A 21,082-nucleotide genomic window follows, 5' to 3' on the forward strand; every position below is an offset into this window, starting at 1 on the left:
CGTTGTCGCTTCCTTGGAATTATCATCCTGCCTATGTTTTTCCGCCTCTAGTTCTTCTTCCAAGAGTGATTTCCAAAATTCTAATGGAACGTTCGTTTGTACTGCTGGTGGCTCCAGCATGGCCTCACAGGTTTTGGTATGCGGATCTCATTTGGATGGCCAGTTGCCAACCTTGGACACTTCCGTTAAGACCAGACCTTCTATCTCAAGGCCCATTTTTCCATCAGGATCTCAAATCATTAAATTTGAAGGTATGGAAATTGAACGCTTGATTCTTAGTCATAGAGGTTTCTCTGACTCAGTAATTAATACTATGTTACAGGCTCGTAAATCTGTGTCTAGAAAGATTTATTATCGAGTGTGGAAGACTTACATTTCTTGGTGTTCTTCTCATAAGTTCTCCTGGCATTCTTTTAGAATTCCTAGAATTTTACAGTTTCTTCAGGATGGTTTGGATAAAGGTTTATCTGCAAGTTCCCTGAAAGGACAAATTTCTGTTCTTTCTGTTCTTTTTCACAGAAAAATTGCTAATCTTCCTGATATTCATTGTTTTGTTCAGGCTTTGGTTCGTATCAAGCCTGTCATTAAGTCAATCTCTCCTCCTTGGAGTCTTAATTTGGTTCTGAGGGCTTTACAGGCTCCTCCGTTTGAACCTATGCATTCTCTGGATATTAAATTACTTTCTTAGAAAGTTTTGTTCCTTTTGGCCATCTCTTCTGCTAGAAGAGTTTCTGAGTTATCTGCTCTTTCTTGTGAATCTCCTTTTCTGATTTTTCATCAGGATAAGGCGGTGTTGCGGACTACATTTCAATTTTTACCTAAGGTTGTGAATTCTAACAACATTAGTAGAGAGATTGTTGTCCCTTCATTGTATCCTTATCCTAAGAATTCAAAGGAGAGATCTTTACATTCTTTGGATGTAGTAAGAGCTTTGAAATATTATGTTGAAGCTACTAAAGATTTTAGAAAGGCTTCTAGTCTATTTGTTATCTTTTCTGGTTCCAGGAAAGGTCAGAAAGCTTCTGCCATTTCTTTGGCGTCTTGGTTAAAGTCTTTGATTCATCATGCTTATGTGGAGTCGGGTAAGTCCCCGCCTCAAAGGATTACGGCTCATTCTACTAGGTCAGTTTCTACTTCCTGGGCTTTTAGGAATGAAGCTTCTGTTGATCAGATTTGCAAAGCAGCAACTTGGTCTTCTTTGCATACTTTTACTAAATTCTACCATTTTGATGTTTTCTCTTCTTCTGAAGCAGTTTTTGGTAGAAAAGTACTTCAGGCTGCTGTTTCAGTTTGATTCTTCTGCTTATGATTTCAGTTTTTTTCATTATTAAGATTAAAACTTTTGATTTGGGTTGTGGATTATTTTTTCAGCGGAATTGGCTATCTTTAATTTATCCCTCCCTCTCTAGTGACTCTTGCGTGGAAGTTCCACATCTTGGGTATCTGCTATCCCATACGTCACTAGCTCATGGACTCTTGCTAATTACATGAAAGGAAACATAATTTATGTAAGAACTTACCTGATAAATTCATTTCTTTCATATTAGCAAGAGTCCATGAGACCCACCCTTTTTGTGGTGGTTATGATTTTTTTGTATAAAGCACAATTATTCCAATTCCTTATTTTTGATGCTTTCGCTCCTTTCTTATCACCCCACTTCTTGGCTATTCGTTAAACTGAATTGTCGGTGTGGTGAGGGGTGTATTTATAGGCATTTTGAGGTTTGGGAAACTTTGCCCCTCCTGGTAGGAATGTATATCCCATATGTCACTAGCTCATGGACTCTTGATAACATGAAAGAAATGAATTTATCAGGTAAGTTCTTACATAAATTATGTTTTTATTATAGCTTATCAATTAGTACATTGCAGGAAGTATACAACATTTACCAGGAAAATGTGTCTAAACCTATGATGTAAGGTTAGTAAGGTTTAACCTGTTTGACACTAGTATATATGAGTTTTCAAATGACATTTTCAGGAACAACCTTCATACAAAGAAAAATACAAGTTGTTTGAAGGATTATAAAACTGTCATATTTGTCTGTTTATTAAAACACACAAATTGCTTTATAACTATAATGATAACAAAGATACAATAGTATATACCTAGTGCCTGCTGTTTAAGACCCTTTTGCTCTGGGTTAATGGCACCTAGCTGCCAAACTAGTGAATCAAATGAGCAGAGTAACCAAAGCGCCTAACCTAACGGAGGCTGGGTCAAACTTAAGTATAATTCTATGAGCAAGTCAAATGTATTTACACATTTTAAATGTAATAATTGTTGAGTTTAAAATACTACCGAATTAACAGCGCATATACATTCAACAAAGCTTAATCATACATTAAACATAAAAACGTAAAACATGGATCCATGTACTTGATACAATGTTTCAGATAATATAAACAATGCTTAAAACAATTAAAAACAATATTCAACAGTATTGATGCTGACAATAAAAGATGCTGACTTAAAAAGTTGGCAAGATTAAATGTTCAGTGTACTAATGCTGTCAAGCACCCCTCGGCACTGATAGCTCCTTTACCTTTTGGGTGAATGTGATGTTCACCTGTATGTTAAAATTGAATGGTGAAAAATTTTTGGTGAAAATTTAACAATTGATTGGTGAAAAAATAATGATTAATCAGACAAAAATTAGTGAACATAGTGGTAGAATATCAGAAATATCAAAAATAAAAAATATCAAAGTGTTTTGTGACCTGCTCCTTGGTGTATTGTGTCCTGCACCTTATAATCCGATCTAGGGATTGTTTTGAAAATCCAAATTAATGAAAAAAGTGATATGAATTACAGTGAAAAAGGTAGTGTCAGTGATCTCCTTTGGGAAAAATAAGTTACTGAAACAGCATGATACCGCTGTAAATCTTAGAGTACAAGTCACTTGGAACAGCGTTTGGTGCTGACAATGAGTTCCCCTTTGGGTTATAAGAAATATCCCTCTGTGTGGTGTATGAGTAATCCGCCTGTAAAAGAAAAGTATGATGGTGTAGATCGTTTAGGATAAAATTAATAAAGGAATTTGGCTTACCAGAGTCAACGCGTTTTGGCCTCCAAAAGGCCTTTATCAAGCGTATCACGTCCACCGCACATCCATAAATGCCAACAGCATATACTGTCGGCATTTATCATTGCACCAGCAGTTCTTGTGAACTGCTGGTGCAATACCGCCCCCTGCAGATTCGCTAGCAGGGGGTGTCAATCAACTCGATCGTATTCGATCAGGTTGATTTCTGTCCGCCGCCTCAGAGCAGACGGGCAAGTTATGGAGCAGCAGTCTCAAGACCGCTGCTTCATAACTTCTGTTTCCGTACGGAGCTTGATAAATTGACCCCAATATCTCAGGATACAATTTCAAGGCAAAATGAAAAAAAAAGAAAGCATTAAAATGCTTTTATTATATATGCCAATAAATAGCCCCATTAAAGTGTTTGGGATTTTACACCAACCCATTGAGTTTTTGGATTTTTTTTTACGTGGTTTAATTGGCTAAAGAGGGATATGAAACAGAAAAAAGAACGTTATAAAATATTACTTTCACTAATTACTTACTATTTAACATTTTTCCTGTGTTCTTGTAATTTGCCTTATAAAATGAGGTATTTTCCAACCAACACCCCCCCTCCCCTCGTCGTTTCATTACACAAGTCCTGTCACAGGAGTCTACCTGGGTAGGAGGATAGAGCTTGTTGGAGCAGATGCTCGTTCACAGTATTTGATGCTGATGTAGCCTCTTATGTCACCTGTCCTGCTTATGCACACCCAGAGGATCAGACCAGACTCTAGTCTAACAAACTGATTAATTCAATTTTATTTAAAGGGACATTAAACACTTTGAGATGATAACATAAAATGATATATCATATATATATATATATATATATATATATATATATATATATATATATATATATATATATATATATATATATATATATACATATATATATATATACTTTTAATTATTTCTTTTGTCCCCTTTTTCTATAATTCCATTCTGAAATTGTAAGCTTTTCAGCTCCTGTTAGAAATGGAGGATGCAGAACACTGTTATATTCCACACAGCCATTGGCTGCACACTCTAGTGACAAATTTATAACTGCCTCTAATTGGCCACAGCAGAGAAGGTAACCTAAGTTACAACATGGCAGCTCCCATTGTTTTACAGACACTAAAACTTTACACTTATTTTGTCAATATTTAAACAGACAATGACAGTTTAAAAAACATATCTACATGTTATTTGCAGACTAATCTTTTCTATGAATGCAGCATTCTATCTAGCATGCATTTAGTATTTAATGTCCCTTTAAGTTGGATTTTTGAAAGTTCATTTTGGTGTTATAAGAACATTAGAGGCAAGCACTGTCACACAAAGTGCTGCGCTACTTTGAACAGGATATTGCACTTGAATGCATCTAATTTTCGAATAGCGCATGCTCAATTCCAGTAGTAAGTGAGGGTCGTATCTCCCTCAAGTACACAAATGCTCATGCAAAAAAAAAATTATCCATACTGTGTGAATCATTTGCATGTAGAATAGCCCCTTTTTGTGGGCTGTCGTTTATGATGTCAAAATGAAAATAATATTACTTATTTTAAAGTAAAGCCAAGCTTTGTTTTGAAATAAAAGTAAGATTTTTTTAATGCTTTTATCTTGATAAATCGATTTATATATTTTGTTTAGCAGACCTTATGCATTGTTTTATATTCATTTAAGGAACTATACATCTACAGTATATTCACATTTCAAGTGAAGATCTGGGTGTCTGCAGAATTACAGCTAGCTAGGGAGCTGCAAATTCATCCCAGACTCTGAGTTTTTCCACTATTGTTATTGAGCTACATTTGTGAGTATCTCTCTATTTGTGAGTATTTGCCGTTTGCACTGACGTTGTATACTGAGATAGTTTGCCATTGGATCACCTTATTTCTTTATTGCTTTACAGTGTCTGAAGATTGTATGTGGACAAAAAAAATAAATTCACCTCCATACAGAGACAGACCCCAAAAGTTTGGGTCCATATCGTGAAGGGACAGTGTACACCAATTTTCATATAACTGCATGTAATACACACTACTGGAAAGAAGAATATGCACAGATACTGATCTAAAAATCCAGTATAAAACATTTTAAAACTTACTCAGAAGCTCCAAGTATAGCACTGTTGATGAGGTTAGGCTGGGACACCCAGTGAGGAGCTGGGAAAGCAGGAAGAGCAGACACTCCCCCCACCCCCCTGCATATGAAAAGAGAGATTACACAAACAGATGGAAGAAGGAATCTGTAGATATTTTGGGGCTTGGCTAGGAGTCTGAAAATCAGCACAATGTTATTAATAAATAAGCAAAACTATACTATAAATAAGCAAAACACTCCCACATGGGCTATATAAATGGATCATCTACAAACCATTTATGCAAAGAAAAATATAGTGTGCAATGACCCTTTAAGTCTGGTTATAGAAAAAAACCCTGAATATGCATATTTGAGGGGCATAAGATCCTCTCTTTAAAATGAGTGGTCACATGACCCTCTAATTATCCAGAGCAAAATGGAAATTTCTTAACTCATTTGAGTAAAAGGGCAGTACTGAAACTGTGCCTCTCTTTCTTTACATAAATCTATATATCGGTGACAGTCCTCATTTGAAAAAGGTCCACACCACTATAGATACCTGCGGTTCAACATAGTGCATTAGTAATAAAATGGGATGTTAGATTGAAACAGTGCACATTGCTCTTCTAAAAATAACATATGCAAAACATATACCTAATACCGACATAATGTGGTCAGTGTAAATATGGCAAATATTGAATAATCATGTAGCCAATAGATCTGTACCAAAAATAAAACCACAAATAAGACTCTTCATTTGAAAGAGGAAACACCCATGTTTCAAACGAGCCTTCTCAGAACCTGATGCCTATTAACTAGATACCTGAAAGATCCATAGGCATTACAACTTTGTAACAAAGAGTAGGAAATAAAAAAATAAGGAAACACAAAAGTTTGCTGCCCATTATCCTGTTTAATAGTTAATAATTAATTCATCCTCATAATTGCATTTACGATACAGGCATTCTTGAAATTCCTATTAAACATTATTCATTGTTATGAAATTATTTTTTAATTCATTTATTTATTTTATTTACTTAAAAAGTAAAAACAAATGGATGCCCATACCTGCCCTTAAAAATAATAAATAAAATTGAATTCACAGTGTTCTTTAACTACTTCTGCCGTATTGAGACAGTTTGCGTTTGAAAAAAAGTGCATGTTCTTTGCCCATAAAATGTTATATCTCTGGAGGGGTAGGTGCACTTTGAAGCATGAATTAAATCAGTCTGGATTGAACCAGGTCATACCGACCCCCTACTGCTAGGCTGAGTGTGTTTATTTCAAAAGGAAATCATGAATGCACTGCTACAATGCAAACGAGTCATGAAGTGTTAGTCAATCATTTTATTTCTCTATCAGTGCAAAATAGAATGGTTTTAATTTTATACATTTTTAAATGTGTCAGTTTTTTAAATATAATGTAATACATTTGTATGTGTGAAGATTAATTTATACAGAAATATTACTGCATATTCCATTTCAACTTATTTAAGACAAACATTCATGTAACTATATCACATCTTTATTATGTTTGTACATGAACGGTTATCTTGTTCCCACATTTGGTGCAGTGTTTACGTTTAAAGGGACACTAAACCCCAATTTTTTCTTACATAATTCAGATAGAGCACGCAATTTTAAGCAACTTTCTAATTTACTCCTATTATACATTTTTCTTTGTTCTCTTGCTATCTTTATTTAAAAAGCAGGAATGTGATGCACAGGAGCCTGCCTATTTTTGGTTGAGAAACTGGGTTGTACTTGCTTATTGGTGGGTAAATGTAAGCCTCCAATAAGCAAGCGCTATCCATGGTGCTGAACCTAAAATGGACTGGCTGATAAGATTTACATTCCTGCTTTTAAAATAAAGATAGCAAGAGAACAAATAAAAATTGATAATAGGAGTAAATTAGAAAGTTGCTTAAAATTTCATGCTCTGTCTGAATCATGAAAGAAAAAAATGTGGTTCAGTGTCCCTTTAAAGGGACAGTAAACAAATTAAGGCTGTATTATAAAAAGCATAATTATGTATTGTAAAGCAAGTTCACAATATATTTTCACTACTTATTTGCTCCTTTTCGTGTAATAAAAGGAGAAGGAGCACATTGTGGGCTCCAGAAGCGTAACTCTGCCACATATCTGTATCTCTTTTATCTCTTTTGCAGTCTATCTTCTCATTACTGTTATAGCCAAACAATGGAGAATCTGTTAACCTAATTAAAGATGTGCAGGAAAAAAAATCACTAAAAACCCTCTCCACTCTTTTCCAGCTTCTTCAGATTTCCATGTTCCTTTCTTATTCGGTACAGCTGATTCCCTAAAGCCCATCCCTCTCTCCATGTAAATCAACTGCATAGCAGAACATAATAGGAACTGATGGAAATCTTCAGAGGATTTTCAATAAATTGAAGGGAGAGTGATAGGGAAGTGGAGAGAAAAGGAGGGCTAGAAATATGAAAGGAGAGAGACTAACCAATACTTTGAAACTTATAAAGAAAATGACTGAAAATCACAGTGACAAATTTGTAACCACAGCAACATGTGAAACAATGAGTCTCATATACTTCTTAAACATAAATTACAAATATATATAGATGGAAACTTTAGAACTCTGAACATATAAAAAGACAAAAAGGGCATTTGCTTCTTAAAGTTAGTTCTTGTTCTGATTAATTTGAGGACAACTTATTTTATCATGTTTGAATCACAACAAAAAAATGATTAATAATCTATGTATTGATGTTCTAAGTGTCATCACATTGAGAAATATGCAAAATTGCTTTACTCCAATGGGACACCAGAGACAGGTTGTGACAAGACAGAACTCAATACTCAAGTGTCCAAAAAGGTCTTTGAATGTTGTAATCAGTATGTAATGGAAAAGGAGATCCCTACTTTTTGTAAGAATAAATGGTCCTCATTCAAATGCCTGACCCTTTTACTTTGATGCATTAGCTGGACTATTCTCTGGTTGTGAGCCCTGGCGTTGCCTTTTGCTTTGCCCTTAAATGGACATGAAACCCAAATTTTTTCTTTCATGATTTAGAAAGAGCATGTCATTTTAAACAACTTTCTAATTTACTTCTATTATCTAATTTGTTTTATCCTCTTAATATTCTTTGCTGAAAAGCATATCTAGATAGGCTCAGTAGCTGCTGATTGGTTGCTGCACATAGAAGCTTCATGTGATTGGCTCACCCATGTGCATTGCTTTTTCTTCAACTAAGGATATCTAGAAAATGAAGCAAAATAAATAAAAGAAGTAAATTGGATTGTTGTTTAAATTTGTATTATCTATCTGAATCATGAAAGAAAAATTTTGGGTTTAGTGTCCCTTTAAGTACCTCTGCGTTTTTGGATTGTCTCCCTAGCTCTTAGTTCTCTCTGGCTCTGTATATCCCTTGGCACGTATACTTACCTGACCCTGTGACAACAGCATTTACAGGGAACATCAAACTTAAATGGAATATGTATGCATGAAATTATGAAAGAAAACTACAAATATGCACATGGAACAGTTTGTTCAGCCCACTTGGAAAATTGACTTTTCAATACAACTGAATAAAACATTTTTTATAACGCCTGCTTGCTATATTTTATGTTATTATTGTAAAATAGACTGGTGTCTCTAAGATACACAGCAAAATAAATGATTATCAACGCAGTACCTTATGGCTAACATAAGAAGTGACTTATACAGGAAACAGCTGAATCTGCAGTTTAAGAAGCAGATGACAAATGTAATAAAACTTAAGCTTACCTGTCCAACCAGGCCAGCAAATTCTTAGCAGCACCAATCAAATCTACTACAGAGGTTAGGAAGTCGTTAGGCAGTCGCCTGGAAGCCCTGCCGTCATAGTGACCACTCCTCCGCCTACCCGTTATAAAATTCTGCAGATTTTTGGCCGAGGCATTCAGCTTGTGGGACAGTGTTCGCAGATTTTCTGTCTCCAACCCATAGTTCTAAAATGTACAAAGAAACAATGTTAGAAATGTTTGTATTGTAAGTGAAACAGAACAATGTGTAAACATTAAATGGAAGTGGTTGAACTTGAGACAAGAACTATCAGCTTTTGGACCAGTACACCTGGTAATCTAGTATTAGTTCTTATTAATATTGCATATTTTATATTTTATTAGAGACAATGGGGCCAGACTTTCTTAAATAGGGGCCAATTTCTTGTGCACTACTACACAATATATATCATTGTAACAGCAGTTTGTAGACAGAGGTAGACATTTCATTGTTTAAGAAAAACCCTTCATTATACATAACATCAATTTAATCTGAGTTTGTAGTAAAAATAAGAATTACAGAGGAGGAGAATGAATGTCCAGGCTAAATCACTCAGTATGGAGATGGAAACTCTAGAATGTGAAAAAAAATGCATCTGCTGCTTACAGTTTGTGTTATGATTAATTTGAAGACAAGCTCATTTTATCACGTTTAAGTAACAAACAAAAATGGTTAACAATGCAAATTCTATTGCATCATTCAACCTATGGATGAGGACAAAATAACCTTGTGTGAGAGTCTGTAATGTTTTAAGTAAACATATATATATTTTTTTTACCTTAGTTGCATATAAAGGGGCCAACTGAAATGTATTACAAAATGTGTTTTTGCAATGCTACTGTGCTGAGAAAAAAATAATATATTTTTATGCATGTGACACATGTCACTTCCCACCGTCTGCTTGGGGATCTGCTTATCATCCAGGGAGTAATCAGGCCTAAAGGCCGAATTGCAAATCCTTTTAACTTCAAAGTAAAAATAAACAGCGTTTAACCTTTTTTTACCGCAAGAAATATATTTAACATTTAAAAAGGATATGAAAGACAAATTAACTGTTCATGATTTAGATAGAATGCACAATTTTAAGAGACTTTTCAATTTACTTCTATTATAAACATTACTGTGTTTTCTTGGTATCCTTTGTTGAAAAGCATGCTTAGTTAGGATCATGAGTGGCAGTGCTCTACTGGGAGCTAGCTGCTGATTGGTGGCTGCACAAATATATTTTCAGATGTTTTCAACTAGTTCTTAGAAGAGCTGACTTTTACTACACTATACATGGCCAAAATCACATCATTATGAGCTTGTTGGATATCTTATTCCAAAACCTTGGGCATTGATATAGAGTTGGAACCCTCTCTGCAGCTATACAAGCCACAACACTTCTGGGTAGGCTTTCCACTAGAGTTTGGAGTATGTCTGTGAGAATTTGCGACCATTTAGCAAAACAAAATGAGGTCAGGCACTAATATAAGACAAGGTCTGTCTCGCAATCAGCATTCCAAATAATCCCAAAGGTTTTCAATGGGGTTGAGGTCAGGACTCTGTGAAGGTTCCGTGATGGAACAGGAAAGGGCCTTCCCCAAACTGTTGCCACAAAGTTGGAAGTACCAAATGGTCCAAAAAGTCTTTGTATCATGTAGTAATAAGATGATCCCTCAATGGGACTAAGGGGTCTAGTTTAACCCTTAAAAAAAGCCTCAAACCATTATTCCTCTTCCATAAAACTTTACAGTAAGCACTATGGATTCCAGAGATAGCATTCTCCGTGCATCCATCACACTTGTATGCTTCCATCAGGCTGTCAGACAGTGAAACATAATTCCTCATTACAGAGTTCATGCTTCCCCTGCTTCAGAGTCCAGTGGTTAAACACAATTATATGTAAACAACAGTGCAAAAATAACATGCCACATTATTTCCTTTTATTTGCACTTTTATGTCCTTTTAAATAGTAATCTTTCATATTCATGATCTATTTTGTACACTGTCCCATCCCATTTAATTTTTCTTTAACCATGTAATTAAATCCAGCATGTCCAGTTCCTGGTGACACAAAATAAGTCTAGACACAGGTAATCCTGAATCAAAGGAAATAATTTAGCATTACAAGTCTGATGAACATGTATTGTGCACAGTTTCAGGTTTTTAAATAGTAAACCAGGTTGAATAGTCTTAGCATCTATATTCTAACTGAGAGGGTCCTTGTCACGGTAACTATATCTCTAGACATTTTAATGACACCAAGAAATCAGTTTGGCTATTCTTTATGACAGTTTTGAAAATGTCTTATTTCAGTAACTATTGTCTTAAAAGGAACTGGAACTGCTTCTTAATTCCCACTCCTGTAATGTGTATGGCTGAATACTTATGAAGATTGAATTCTGCTCAAAAAATAATTCATGCCACTTTACACATATCTGGTGTGCTGCATGTTCTGTCATGATGATTTATTTATTCTGCTGTCATCTCATTGTCTATTTGAGTTTCAGCATAACAGTTTAAAAGCCGAAATGAATATGTCATTTCAAAGCTTCCATTTAAAGATACAGACTTTCAGAAGGTAAATACTGAAAACTCTTACGGCTAGATTACGAGTTGTGCGCTAGGCTTAAAAAGCAGCGTTGGCTGGTCCCAACGCTGCTTTTTAACACCCGCTGGTATTACGAGTTTTGCAGGTACAGGTGTACCACTCACTTTTTTGGCCAGACTTGGAAATACCGCAAATCCACTTACGTAAATTGCGTATCCTCTTTTTTCAATGGGACTTGCATAGCGCCGGTATTACGAGTCTGACAAAAAGTGAGCGGTAGACCCTCTCCTGTCAAGACTGGTACCGCATTTTAAAGTCAGTAGTTAAGAGGTTTACACTACAATGCTGTAGCATAAAACTCTTAACTAAAGTGCTAACAAGTACACTAACACCCATAAACTACCTATTAACCCCTAAACCGAGCCCCCCCCCCCACATCGCAAACACTAAAAGAAAATTTTGAACCCCTAATCTGCCGAACCGGACATCGCCGCCACTATAATAAATATATTAACCCCTAAACCGCCGCACTCCCGCCTCGCAAACATTAGTTAAATATTATTAATCCCTAATCTGCCGTCCCTAACATCGACGCCACCTACCTACATTTATTAACCCCTAATCTGCCGCCCCCAACGTCGCAGCCACTATATTTAAGTTATTAACCCCTAAACCTAAGTCTAACCCCAACACCCCCCTAACTTAAATATAATTAAAATAAATATAAATAAAATTACTATAATTAACTAAATTATTCCTATTTAAAACTAAATACCTATAAAATAAACCCTAAGCTAACTACAATATAACTAATAGTTACATTGTATCTAGCTTAGGGTTTTAACTAGGTACAATAGTTATTAAATAGCTAACTATTTAATAACTACCTAGTTAAAATAAATACAAAAGTACCTGTAAAATAAAACCTAACCTAAGTTACAATAATACCTAACACTACACTACAATTAAATTATTTCCCTAAATTAAATACAATTAAATACAATTAAATTAAATTATCTAAAGTACAAAAAAACCCCCACTAAATTACAGAAAATAATAAACAAATTACAAGATTTTTAAACTAATTACACCTAATCTAATCCCCCTAACAAAATAAAAAAGCCCCCCCAAAAATAAAAAAGCCCTACCCTACACTAAATTACAAATAGCCCTTAAAAGGGCCTTTTGCGGAGCATTGTCCCAAAGTAATCAGCTCTTTTACCTGTAAAAAAAAATTACAAATCCCCCCCCAACATTAAAACCCACCACCCACACAACCAACCCTACTCTAAAACCCACGCAATACCCCCTTAAAAAAACGATCACCTTACCGGGAGAAGTCTTCATCCAACCGGGCCAAAGTCCTCAACGAAGCTGGGAGAAGTCTTCATCCAAGCCGGGCGAAGTGGTCCTCCAGACGGGCAGAAGTCTTCATCCAGACGACATCTTCTATCTTCATCCATCCGGCGCGGAGCGGGTCCATCTTGAAGACATCCGACGCGGAGCATCCTCTTCAATCGACGGCTAACACAGAGTGAAGGTACCTTTAAGTGATGTCATCCAAGATGGCGTCCCTTCAATTCCGAATGGCTAATAGAATTCTATCAGCCAATCGGAATTAAGGTAGAAAAAATCCTATTGGCTGATGTAATCAGCCAATAGGATTGAAGTTCAATCCTATTGGCTGATCCAATCAGCCAGTAGGATTGAGCCAGTAGGATTGAGCTTGCATTCTATTGGCTGCTCCGCGTCGGATGTCTTGAAGATGGACCCGCTCCGCGCCGGATGGATGAAGATAGAAGATGCCGTCTGGATGAAGACTTCTGCCCGTCTGGAGGACCACTTCGCCCGGCTTGGATGAAGACTTCTCCCGGCTTTGTTAAGAACTTCGGCCCGGTTGGATGAAGACTTCTCCCGGTAAGGTGATCTTCAAGGGGTTAGTGTTAGGTTTTTTTAAGGGGGTATTGGGTGGGTTTTAGAGTAGGGTTGATTGTGTGGGTGGTGGGTTTTAATGTTGGGGGGGGATTTGTAATTTTTTTTACAGGTAAGAGAGCTGATTATTTTGGGGCAATGCCCCGCAAAAGGCCCTTTTAAGGGCTATTTTTAATTAAGTGTAGGGTAGGGTTTTTTTTATTTTGGGGTTTTTTTTTATTTTGTTAGGGGGATTAGATTAGGTGTAATTAGTTTAAAAATCTTGTAATTTGATAATTATTTTCTGTAATTTAGTGTTTTGTACTTTAGATAATTTTATTTCATTGTATTTAATTGTATTTAATTTAGGGAATTAATTTAATTATAGTGTTAGGTGTAATTGTAACTTAGGTTAGGTTTTATTTTACAGGTACTTTTGTATTTATTTTAGCTAGGTAGTTACTAAATAGTTAATAACTATTTAATAACTATTCTACCTAGTTAAAATAAATACAAACTTGCCTGTAAAATAAAAATAAACCCTAAGCTAGATACAATGTAACTGTTAGTTATATTGTAGCTAGCTTAGGGTTTATTTTACAGGTAAGTATTTAGTTTAAATAGGAATAATTTAGTTAATTATAGTAATTTTATTTAGATTTCTTTTAATTATATTTAAGTTAGGGGGTGTTAGGTTTAGGGTTAGACTTAGGTTTAGGGGTTAATAACATTAATATAGTGGCGGCGACGTTGGGGGCGGCAGATTAGGGGTTATTAAATGTAGGTAGGTGGTGTCGATGTTAGGGCCGGCAGATTAGGGGTTAATAATATTTAACTAATGTTTGTGAGGCGGGAGTGCGGCAGTTTAGGGGTTAATATGTTTATTATAGTGGCGGCGACATAGGGGGCGGCAGATTAGGAGTTAATAAATATAATGTAGGTGTCAGCGATGTTGGGGGCAGCAGATTAGGGGTTAATAAGTGTAAGATTAGGGGTGTTTAGACTCGGGGTTCATGTTAGGGTGTTAGGTGTAGACATAAAATGTATTTCCCCATAGGAATCAATGGGGCTGCGTTAGGAGTTTTACTCTGCTTTTTGGCAGGTGTTAGACTTTTTTTCAGCCGGCTCTCCCCGTTGATTCCTATGGGGAAATCGTGCATGAGCACGTTACACCAGCTCACCGCTAACGTAAGCAGCGTTGGTATTGGAGTGCGGTAAGGAGCAAAATTTTGCTCAACGCTCACTTCTTGTCTGGGTTGTAAAAACCCGTAATACCAGCGCTGTCTGTAAGTGAGCAGTGAGCATAAACTGCTTGTTAGCACCGCACAGCCTCTAACGTAAAACTCGTAATCTAGGTGTTATTTTGTTTGTTGTGAAGTAGACACTAAATGGCAAAGTACCAATCCCCAACCAAACCATTCAACACACCATTCAAACCTTCTTTAGAAAAATTGTGATTATTATTTCTTAAACTTTTTCTAAAATTCTCAGTTTTAGTAACTCATGACATACTACCAAATCTGTCAATCATCAAAAGTGTCTTTCTTTATATGATTTAGATATGATGACACTGTGTACATGTCGGCAATAATATTAGATACCGAGGGATCAATGGCAAAATTTATTTGACAGCCAAAAGGACGTCTATTCCGCACTAAAAAAAAAAAATGTTTTTGTGTGGGATTTTCATAGCGCCACTATTATAGGTTGTGCGGTCCGGCTAAAATGCTTGCGTTACAGCCTATACCAACACAATCCATACCGCCATCTGAAAAATGTTTCACAAAACTCATAACTAAACTGTTACAAAGTACACTAACACCCATAAACTACCTATTAACCCCTAAACCGTGCACAAGCACGTCAAAGAGCCCTTATATTTTGTGCGGTATGGAGCTTAACACCACCATATCGCACAAGGCTTTTCAGTTACTCGTAATGGCAGCGCTATGGAGAGTGAAATAATGCAACTTTTTTTCTCTAGTTTCGCACCATGTTTAGCGCAAAACTCGTAATCTAGGTGATAGTGCAGTACAGACAGAAAATACGATTGCACTAATTGGAAAATACTCACAGGGTTATGTGAATAAGATTTATTCAGGACACTGGAGTCTTCATAAAAAACAACAGTATCCGTTTAATGGTTAAAAAGCTCATATAATAAAAGTCTCAACTGGTTTCGGTGACACAGCACCTTTCTCAAGAGTTAAAATCAAAGAATGAAAACAGAGCTAATTGCATAAACACTTGTTAACAAATTGGAAGGTAAAAAAAAACTCCTACCTACTCAGGAACACTAAAATTGGAAGTGGTTTACATCAGGCAGAAATATACCTACCATATATAAGAGGGGAACCTTATTCTGTTTGAATCATGATATATTAAAGGACGGCAGTGTCCATCCAGCAAATGTAAAAATTCATAAGAAAAATCTCTATCATAGTGCGATTTAGCTTTGCTTTTTCAGTTGGTTCCACTATTATGTATGTTTAACAAATAAAAAGTTGCATTTACATAAAAATCTCATATTATACATTTGCCAATCAAATTGAATTTCAAGTATTTAAAGACCAATCCGATTTTTCCAGCTTGTCAGGTATAATTGTGTAGTGTAATAATTGTGTAGTGTACCATACTCAGTCCCCTTTCAGGTATGATGTATGAAAAACAGGTCACGTGGTCATTATTGTCCAATTATCGATTTAAGTAAATTAAGATTTAAGACCAAATTGGGAATTTATGATTCCACACTACTTGTTTGAGAACTTGGGGCATAACAAAAAGAACAGTCAGATTTCTCCCTTGTGGGATGGTCAAGAGAAGATCAGATGACTTGAATCAATGACTGGACAATATTGAACATATGACTTTTCTTCATACATCATACCTAAAAGGGAACTGAGTATGGCACACTACACTATTATAACTCACAAGCTGGTAAAATTAATACCTTAAAAAAAACTGCACAATGAAATTCGTAATTTTAAAAATCATACAAAATGAATAATACGCAGAAAAAAATTGTACTGTTAAAGTGCATCATAAATCGTAACAAAATTCCTTACCAAAAATCATATTTTAACAAAACTTAAAATTTGTATATAAACCACACAGAAATTAATCACATTAAATATGCACAGCGTAAATTTTATTAAGTACACTTGATGTGCAAAAACCAGATATAAATTCATATTTCTAAATACAAAATAACAAAGCGTATTTGTTTTATTGTAAAATGGGCTGAACATGGGCATTCAATGGGCGTGTATAAAATTGATCTCACGTTTTTTTTTTCTCGCAAACCAAAAGGTGGTGACATTGTGACAAAATAAGCAAAATACTTAAAGGGACATAATACTCATATGCTAAATCCCTTGAAACTGATGCAGTATAACTGTTAAAAGAAGACAGGAAAATATCACTAGAGAAAATCTATGTAAAAAAGGAAGATATTTTACCTCACAATCTCCTCAGCTCAGCAGAGTAAGTTCTGTGTAAAAAGTTATACTCAACTGCTGCTCAGTTGCAGGTAAAAAAAAATAAAAAATGAAGAAATGAACAACAGCCAATCAGCATCAACAGTGCTGAGGTCATGAACTCTTTTACTGTGATCTCATGAGATTTCACTTAACTCTCATGAGATTTCATTGTAAACTTCCTTACACTGAATAGGCTAACAACATGAGTGTGCACGTAAGCTCGCTCCTTCCTCTGTCCCGGGACAGACATACTGATTTGCTGCTTAGAAGTCCTTTACAATAGAATGTGGCTACTGAGAAACTTTTGAGGTAAAATATCTTTCTTTGTTACATAGAGATGTTCAGGTGATATTTTCTAGTCAGCTTTTTACAGCTATACTGCCTCACTTTCAAGTGTTTAAACATTTGGGTATTATGGCCCTTTAATACCCAATACAAAACCACATGCATGTGAAAACTGAGACGCTATACACAGAAAGCAGACTAATGTGATTTGTTTTTGATGCAGGATTTAATTTTAAAAGTGCTCCCCCTGCTCACTCCGCTCTTACCCGCGAAGTCCCCCTTTCCAGCGAGCTATTAGTTTCTATAGGAGACATCTCTCCACTCGCAGGAAGTGCCCCTTTTGTAATATAATTCCAAGAGGGCAGCCCCTGTGACAGTTAGAGTGAAAATTCATCAGGTCTTTAGTCTTAGGTTTACATGTCTTTTCCAGGGCTGAACTCAAAACTTCCCTGGACACATGCTAATCTAACTCTTCCTGTTGTTTTAAGTTCACTTGCATCCAATGATCGTCTCTATTATGTGCCTACACTACTATCATCTCACAGATTTATACCTGTTAAAGAAGAGCTAAAATATTCCCCAGTACATTTTCTGATAGGCTGAAATAGGGCAGTAAAGTGTACAAAAGCACATCATTTATCACTGGACCAGCCAAGCATAGCACCCTTTGGGCTTTAAAAATACTTGCCAGTTGCCACCATGGAGAGAAATCACTTAAAATCTTTGGGGGGGGTTTTCACTGTATATTTTAATGTAAGAGTCTCTCCTTCCCATACAGAACCCTGCATAGTGAGATAAACATCTCTCAAGGTAAAATTTGTGTTTATTAAATTCTCTGAGGGATCTCACCGCATTAACAAGACTTTAGATAATCTCACCTGAACGGAGAGCTTTAGCTTATCGGACCCTTAGTGAGATGTCATAATAATAATAATTGATAAATTATACATGCATTGACATTTATTTTATTTGCAAAGCTTTAACAAACAACTTCTGTTTTAAATAAAGTTTTAAACTTAGGCAGTTTGCAGTCTATTTTGGTAAACAAAATTAACATGGTAAACCTTTGCTTAATTAATCTATTTGCATATGAATAAATACACATTAAAAAGCCCAACAGTTTGTTTTTTGACAGTTTACTGCCAATTATGTAGCAACTTTATTGTGGTATATTGCTTACAAAATTCTGGAACATTGTAAAAATATCATTACACACAGCTTTTATGGTGGCAGTAAACTGATAAAGCTCTTTAACAAATTTTCCCCAAATGTATATTTTACATTTTCTTACTTTCAAAGTCATTTCACAACCAACTGGGTATTTAATTATAGGACATTAGGTGTTTGAGTATTATCAGCTGATTTTCTCTTTCAGTCTTTATGTACATTGGCTCACAAGGCATAAAACTATAGTTATAAAGTTATCGGAGCAGGTTTTGTTGATTACATTTCAAATTAAAATATTACTGACCATTCTTCAAATGGTGATTACAGTTTCTTTGCCTATTGCAACACTCCTACTTCACTTTAAAGGGACAGTAAATTCAAAATTAAGCTTTCATGATTCAGAAAGAGCATGCAATTTTAAATAAAGTTTCAATTTACTTTTATTATCAAATTCGCTTTGTTGAAGCTTGGTAACCTTTGTTGAAGAGTAAAGCTAGGTACGCTGATAGGAGTGTGCACATGTCTTTAGAATCCTATGGCAGCAGTTTTTATTACAATACATATCATTGCAATAAAAATTGTTGTAAACACTGCTGCCAGATGGCTAAAGACATGTGCGTGCTTACCTAAAAAAACCTCTTTAACAAAGGATACCAAGAGAATTGAGCAAAATGTATTGTAGATGTAAGTATTGTAGATGTAAATTGGAAAGTTGTTTAAAATTGCATGCTGCATCCAAACCATTTATAGGGATATGAAACCCAATTTTTTTCTTTCATGATTAAGATAGAGAATACAATTTAAAAAAAACTTTCCAATTTACTTATATCATCTAATTTGCTTGGTATCCTTTGATAAAGAAGCAGCAATACACTACTGGGAGCTAGCTGAATGCATTGGGTGAGCCAAATTTACTTCTGTTAATAAATTTGCTTCATCCTCTTGGTATTCTTTGCTGAAGGAGCAGCAATGCACTACTGGGAGCTATCTGAACACATCTTGTCAGCCAATTACAAAAGACAACTCTTTGTAGCCACCAATCACCAGCTAGCTTCTTGTAGTGTAGGATATGTACATATTCTCTCTCAACAAAGGATACCAAGAGAACAAATATATTTGAAACTAGAAGTTAAAGGGCCATATACCCAAATGTTTAAACACTTGAAAGTGATGCAGTATAGCTGTAAAAAGCTGACTAGAAAATATCACCTGAACATCTCTATGTAAAAAGAAAGATATTTGACCTCAAAAGTAGCCACATCCCATTGTAAAGGATTTCTAAGCAGCAAATCAGTATGTCTGTCCTGGGACAGCGGAAGGGACGCGCTTCGTGCACTCATGTTATTTCCCTATTCAGTGTAAGGAAGTTTACAATGAAATCTCATAAGAGTTAAGTCAAATCTCATGAGATCACAGTAAGAGTTTATGACCTCAGCACTGCTGATGCCGATTGGCTGCAGTTCATTTCTTCAGTTTTTTTTACCTGCAGCTGAGTAACAGCTGAGTATAACTTTTTACACAGAACTAACTCTGCTGAGCTGAGGAAATTGTGAGGTAAAATATCTTCCTTTTTTACATAGAGATTCTCAGGTGATATTTTCCTGTCAGCTTTTTACAGTTATACTGCATCAGTTTCAAGTGATTTAGCATATGAGTATTATGTCCCTTTAATTTAAAAGTATCTTAAAATTACATGATCTATCTAAATCATGCAAGTTTAGACATTATTACTAATGTTACCTTTTTTCCTTCTTCCTCAGCCCAATAGGCCTACAAAAGAAAATATTGTGGGTGCTTTTGCACCCCTGACTCCCCTCCTCCAGAACCACCACTGGCTACTCTATAGTACAAAACCATTCATAACACACACTTCAGTGCATGAACTGCAATAGAGGAAAACCCATCAGCCTTAGAGAACAACCAAAAACAACAAAGCAAGTGGCACATTATGTATATGCTTCTCACATGATGAGACAGAGCCCATAATATTCACATAGCACATTAAATACAGCTTAGTGATTGATTGATTGATTGATTGATTGATTGATTGATTATTATTTTATCTATATGTTAATAAGGTAAAACATGTCTACATGTAGAGTTTTGTATTGTAATGTATTACAATGACTAATGTCAGTATAAATAAATAACTTTGAGTAGTGTCTGCATGTTGTGAGAAAAGTAATGATTGTCAGGGGGATGAGATTTGAGCACATCTCCTTGCCTGTCTGTGCATGTGTTACTCATTTAACAACAGTATATATAGGGCAACAAATCATGATCCGCCCTTTTTAAAGCTATCCTTACTGAAATATGAAACATGAGATAATATAGAGCTTGAAACGGCTGTATAGAAGTGGTTTTGATTTTGCTGTACCTACCTACATAGCAAAACGCACGAGATGTTGTATATCTCATTTGCATATCTTACCCAAAGTTCTCTGGTGCATTGTTAATAATCGATACAGAATACTTCTGGGGAAAAGCTAGCAGGAATTCTTGCCTAGAAGCGCTAATTGGCTATTCAATCTTTTTTGTGGCTCTTAGATAATATATACTAAGGGCTCCATATACGAAGCAGCGAGAGCTGCTCCGGAGCCCTTGCGGGGCAGGTTCGCATATGTGAACCTGCTTCCCATAATGTAAGAAGCAGCGGTCATTAGACCGCTGCTTCTTACACCCTACGCCACCTCTGAGGTTGCGAGGGAAAATCCCGGAGAGCTTGCACGCTCTTGGTGATTGACAGCATCTTCAGTCGCGTGAATGAAGG

The 21,082-nt window shown here is 35.7% G+C and overlaps 1 protein-coding gene across 1 annotated transcript in view; it reads right to left on the reverse strand.

Annotated features, from left to right (window-relative positions):
• The window catches only part of LOC128660873 (connector enhancer of kinase suppressor of ras 2-like), a 957,001-nt gene that overhangs the window by 790,478 nt on the left and 145,441 nt on the right, over positions 1 to 21,082 (reverse strand). Inside the window, exon 3 of the mRNA XM_053714957.1 lies at positions 8,902 to 9,104. Within this exon, the coding sequence (XP_053570932.1) occupies positions 8,902 to 9,104 (203 nt within the window). The remainder of the gene's footprint in view (positions 1 to 8,901; positions 9,105 to 21,082) is intronic.

The sequence above is a fragment of the Bombina bombina genome, chromosome 1 (assembly GCF_027579735.1).
Source record: "Bombina bombina isolate aBomBom1 chromosome 1, aBomBom1.pri, whole genome shotgun sequence".
In the NCBI taxonomy this organism is placed as follows: Eukaryota; Metazoa; Chordata; class Amphibia; order Anura; family Bombinatoridae; genus Bombina; species Bombina bombina.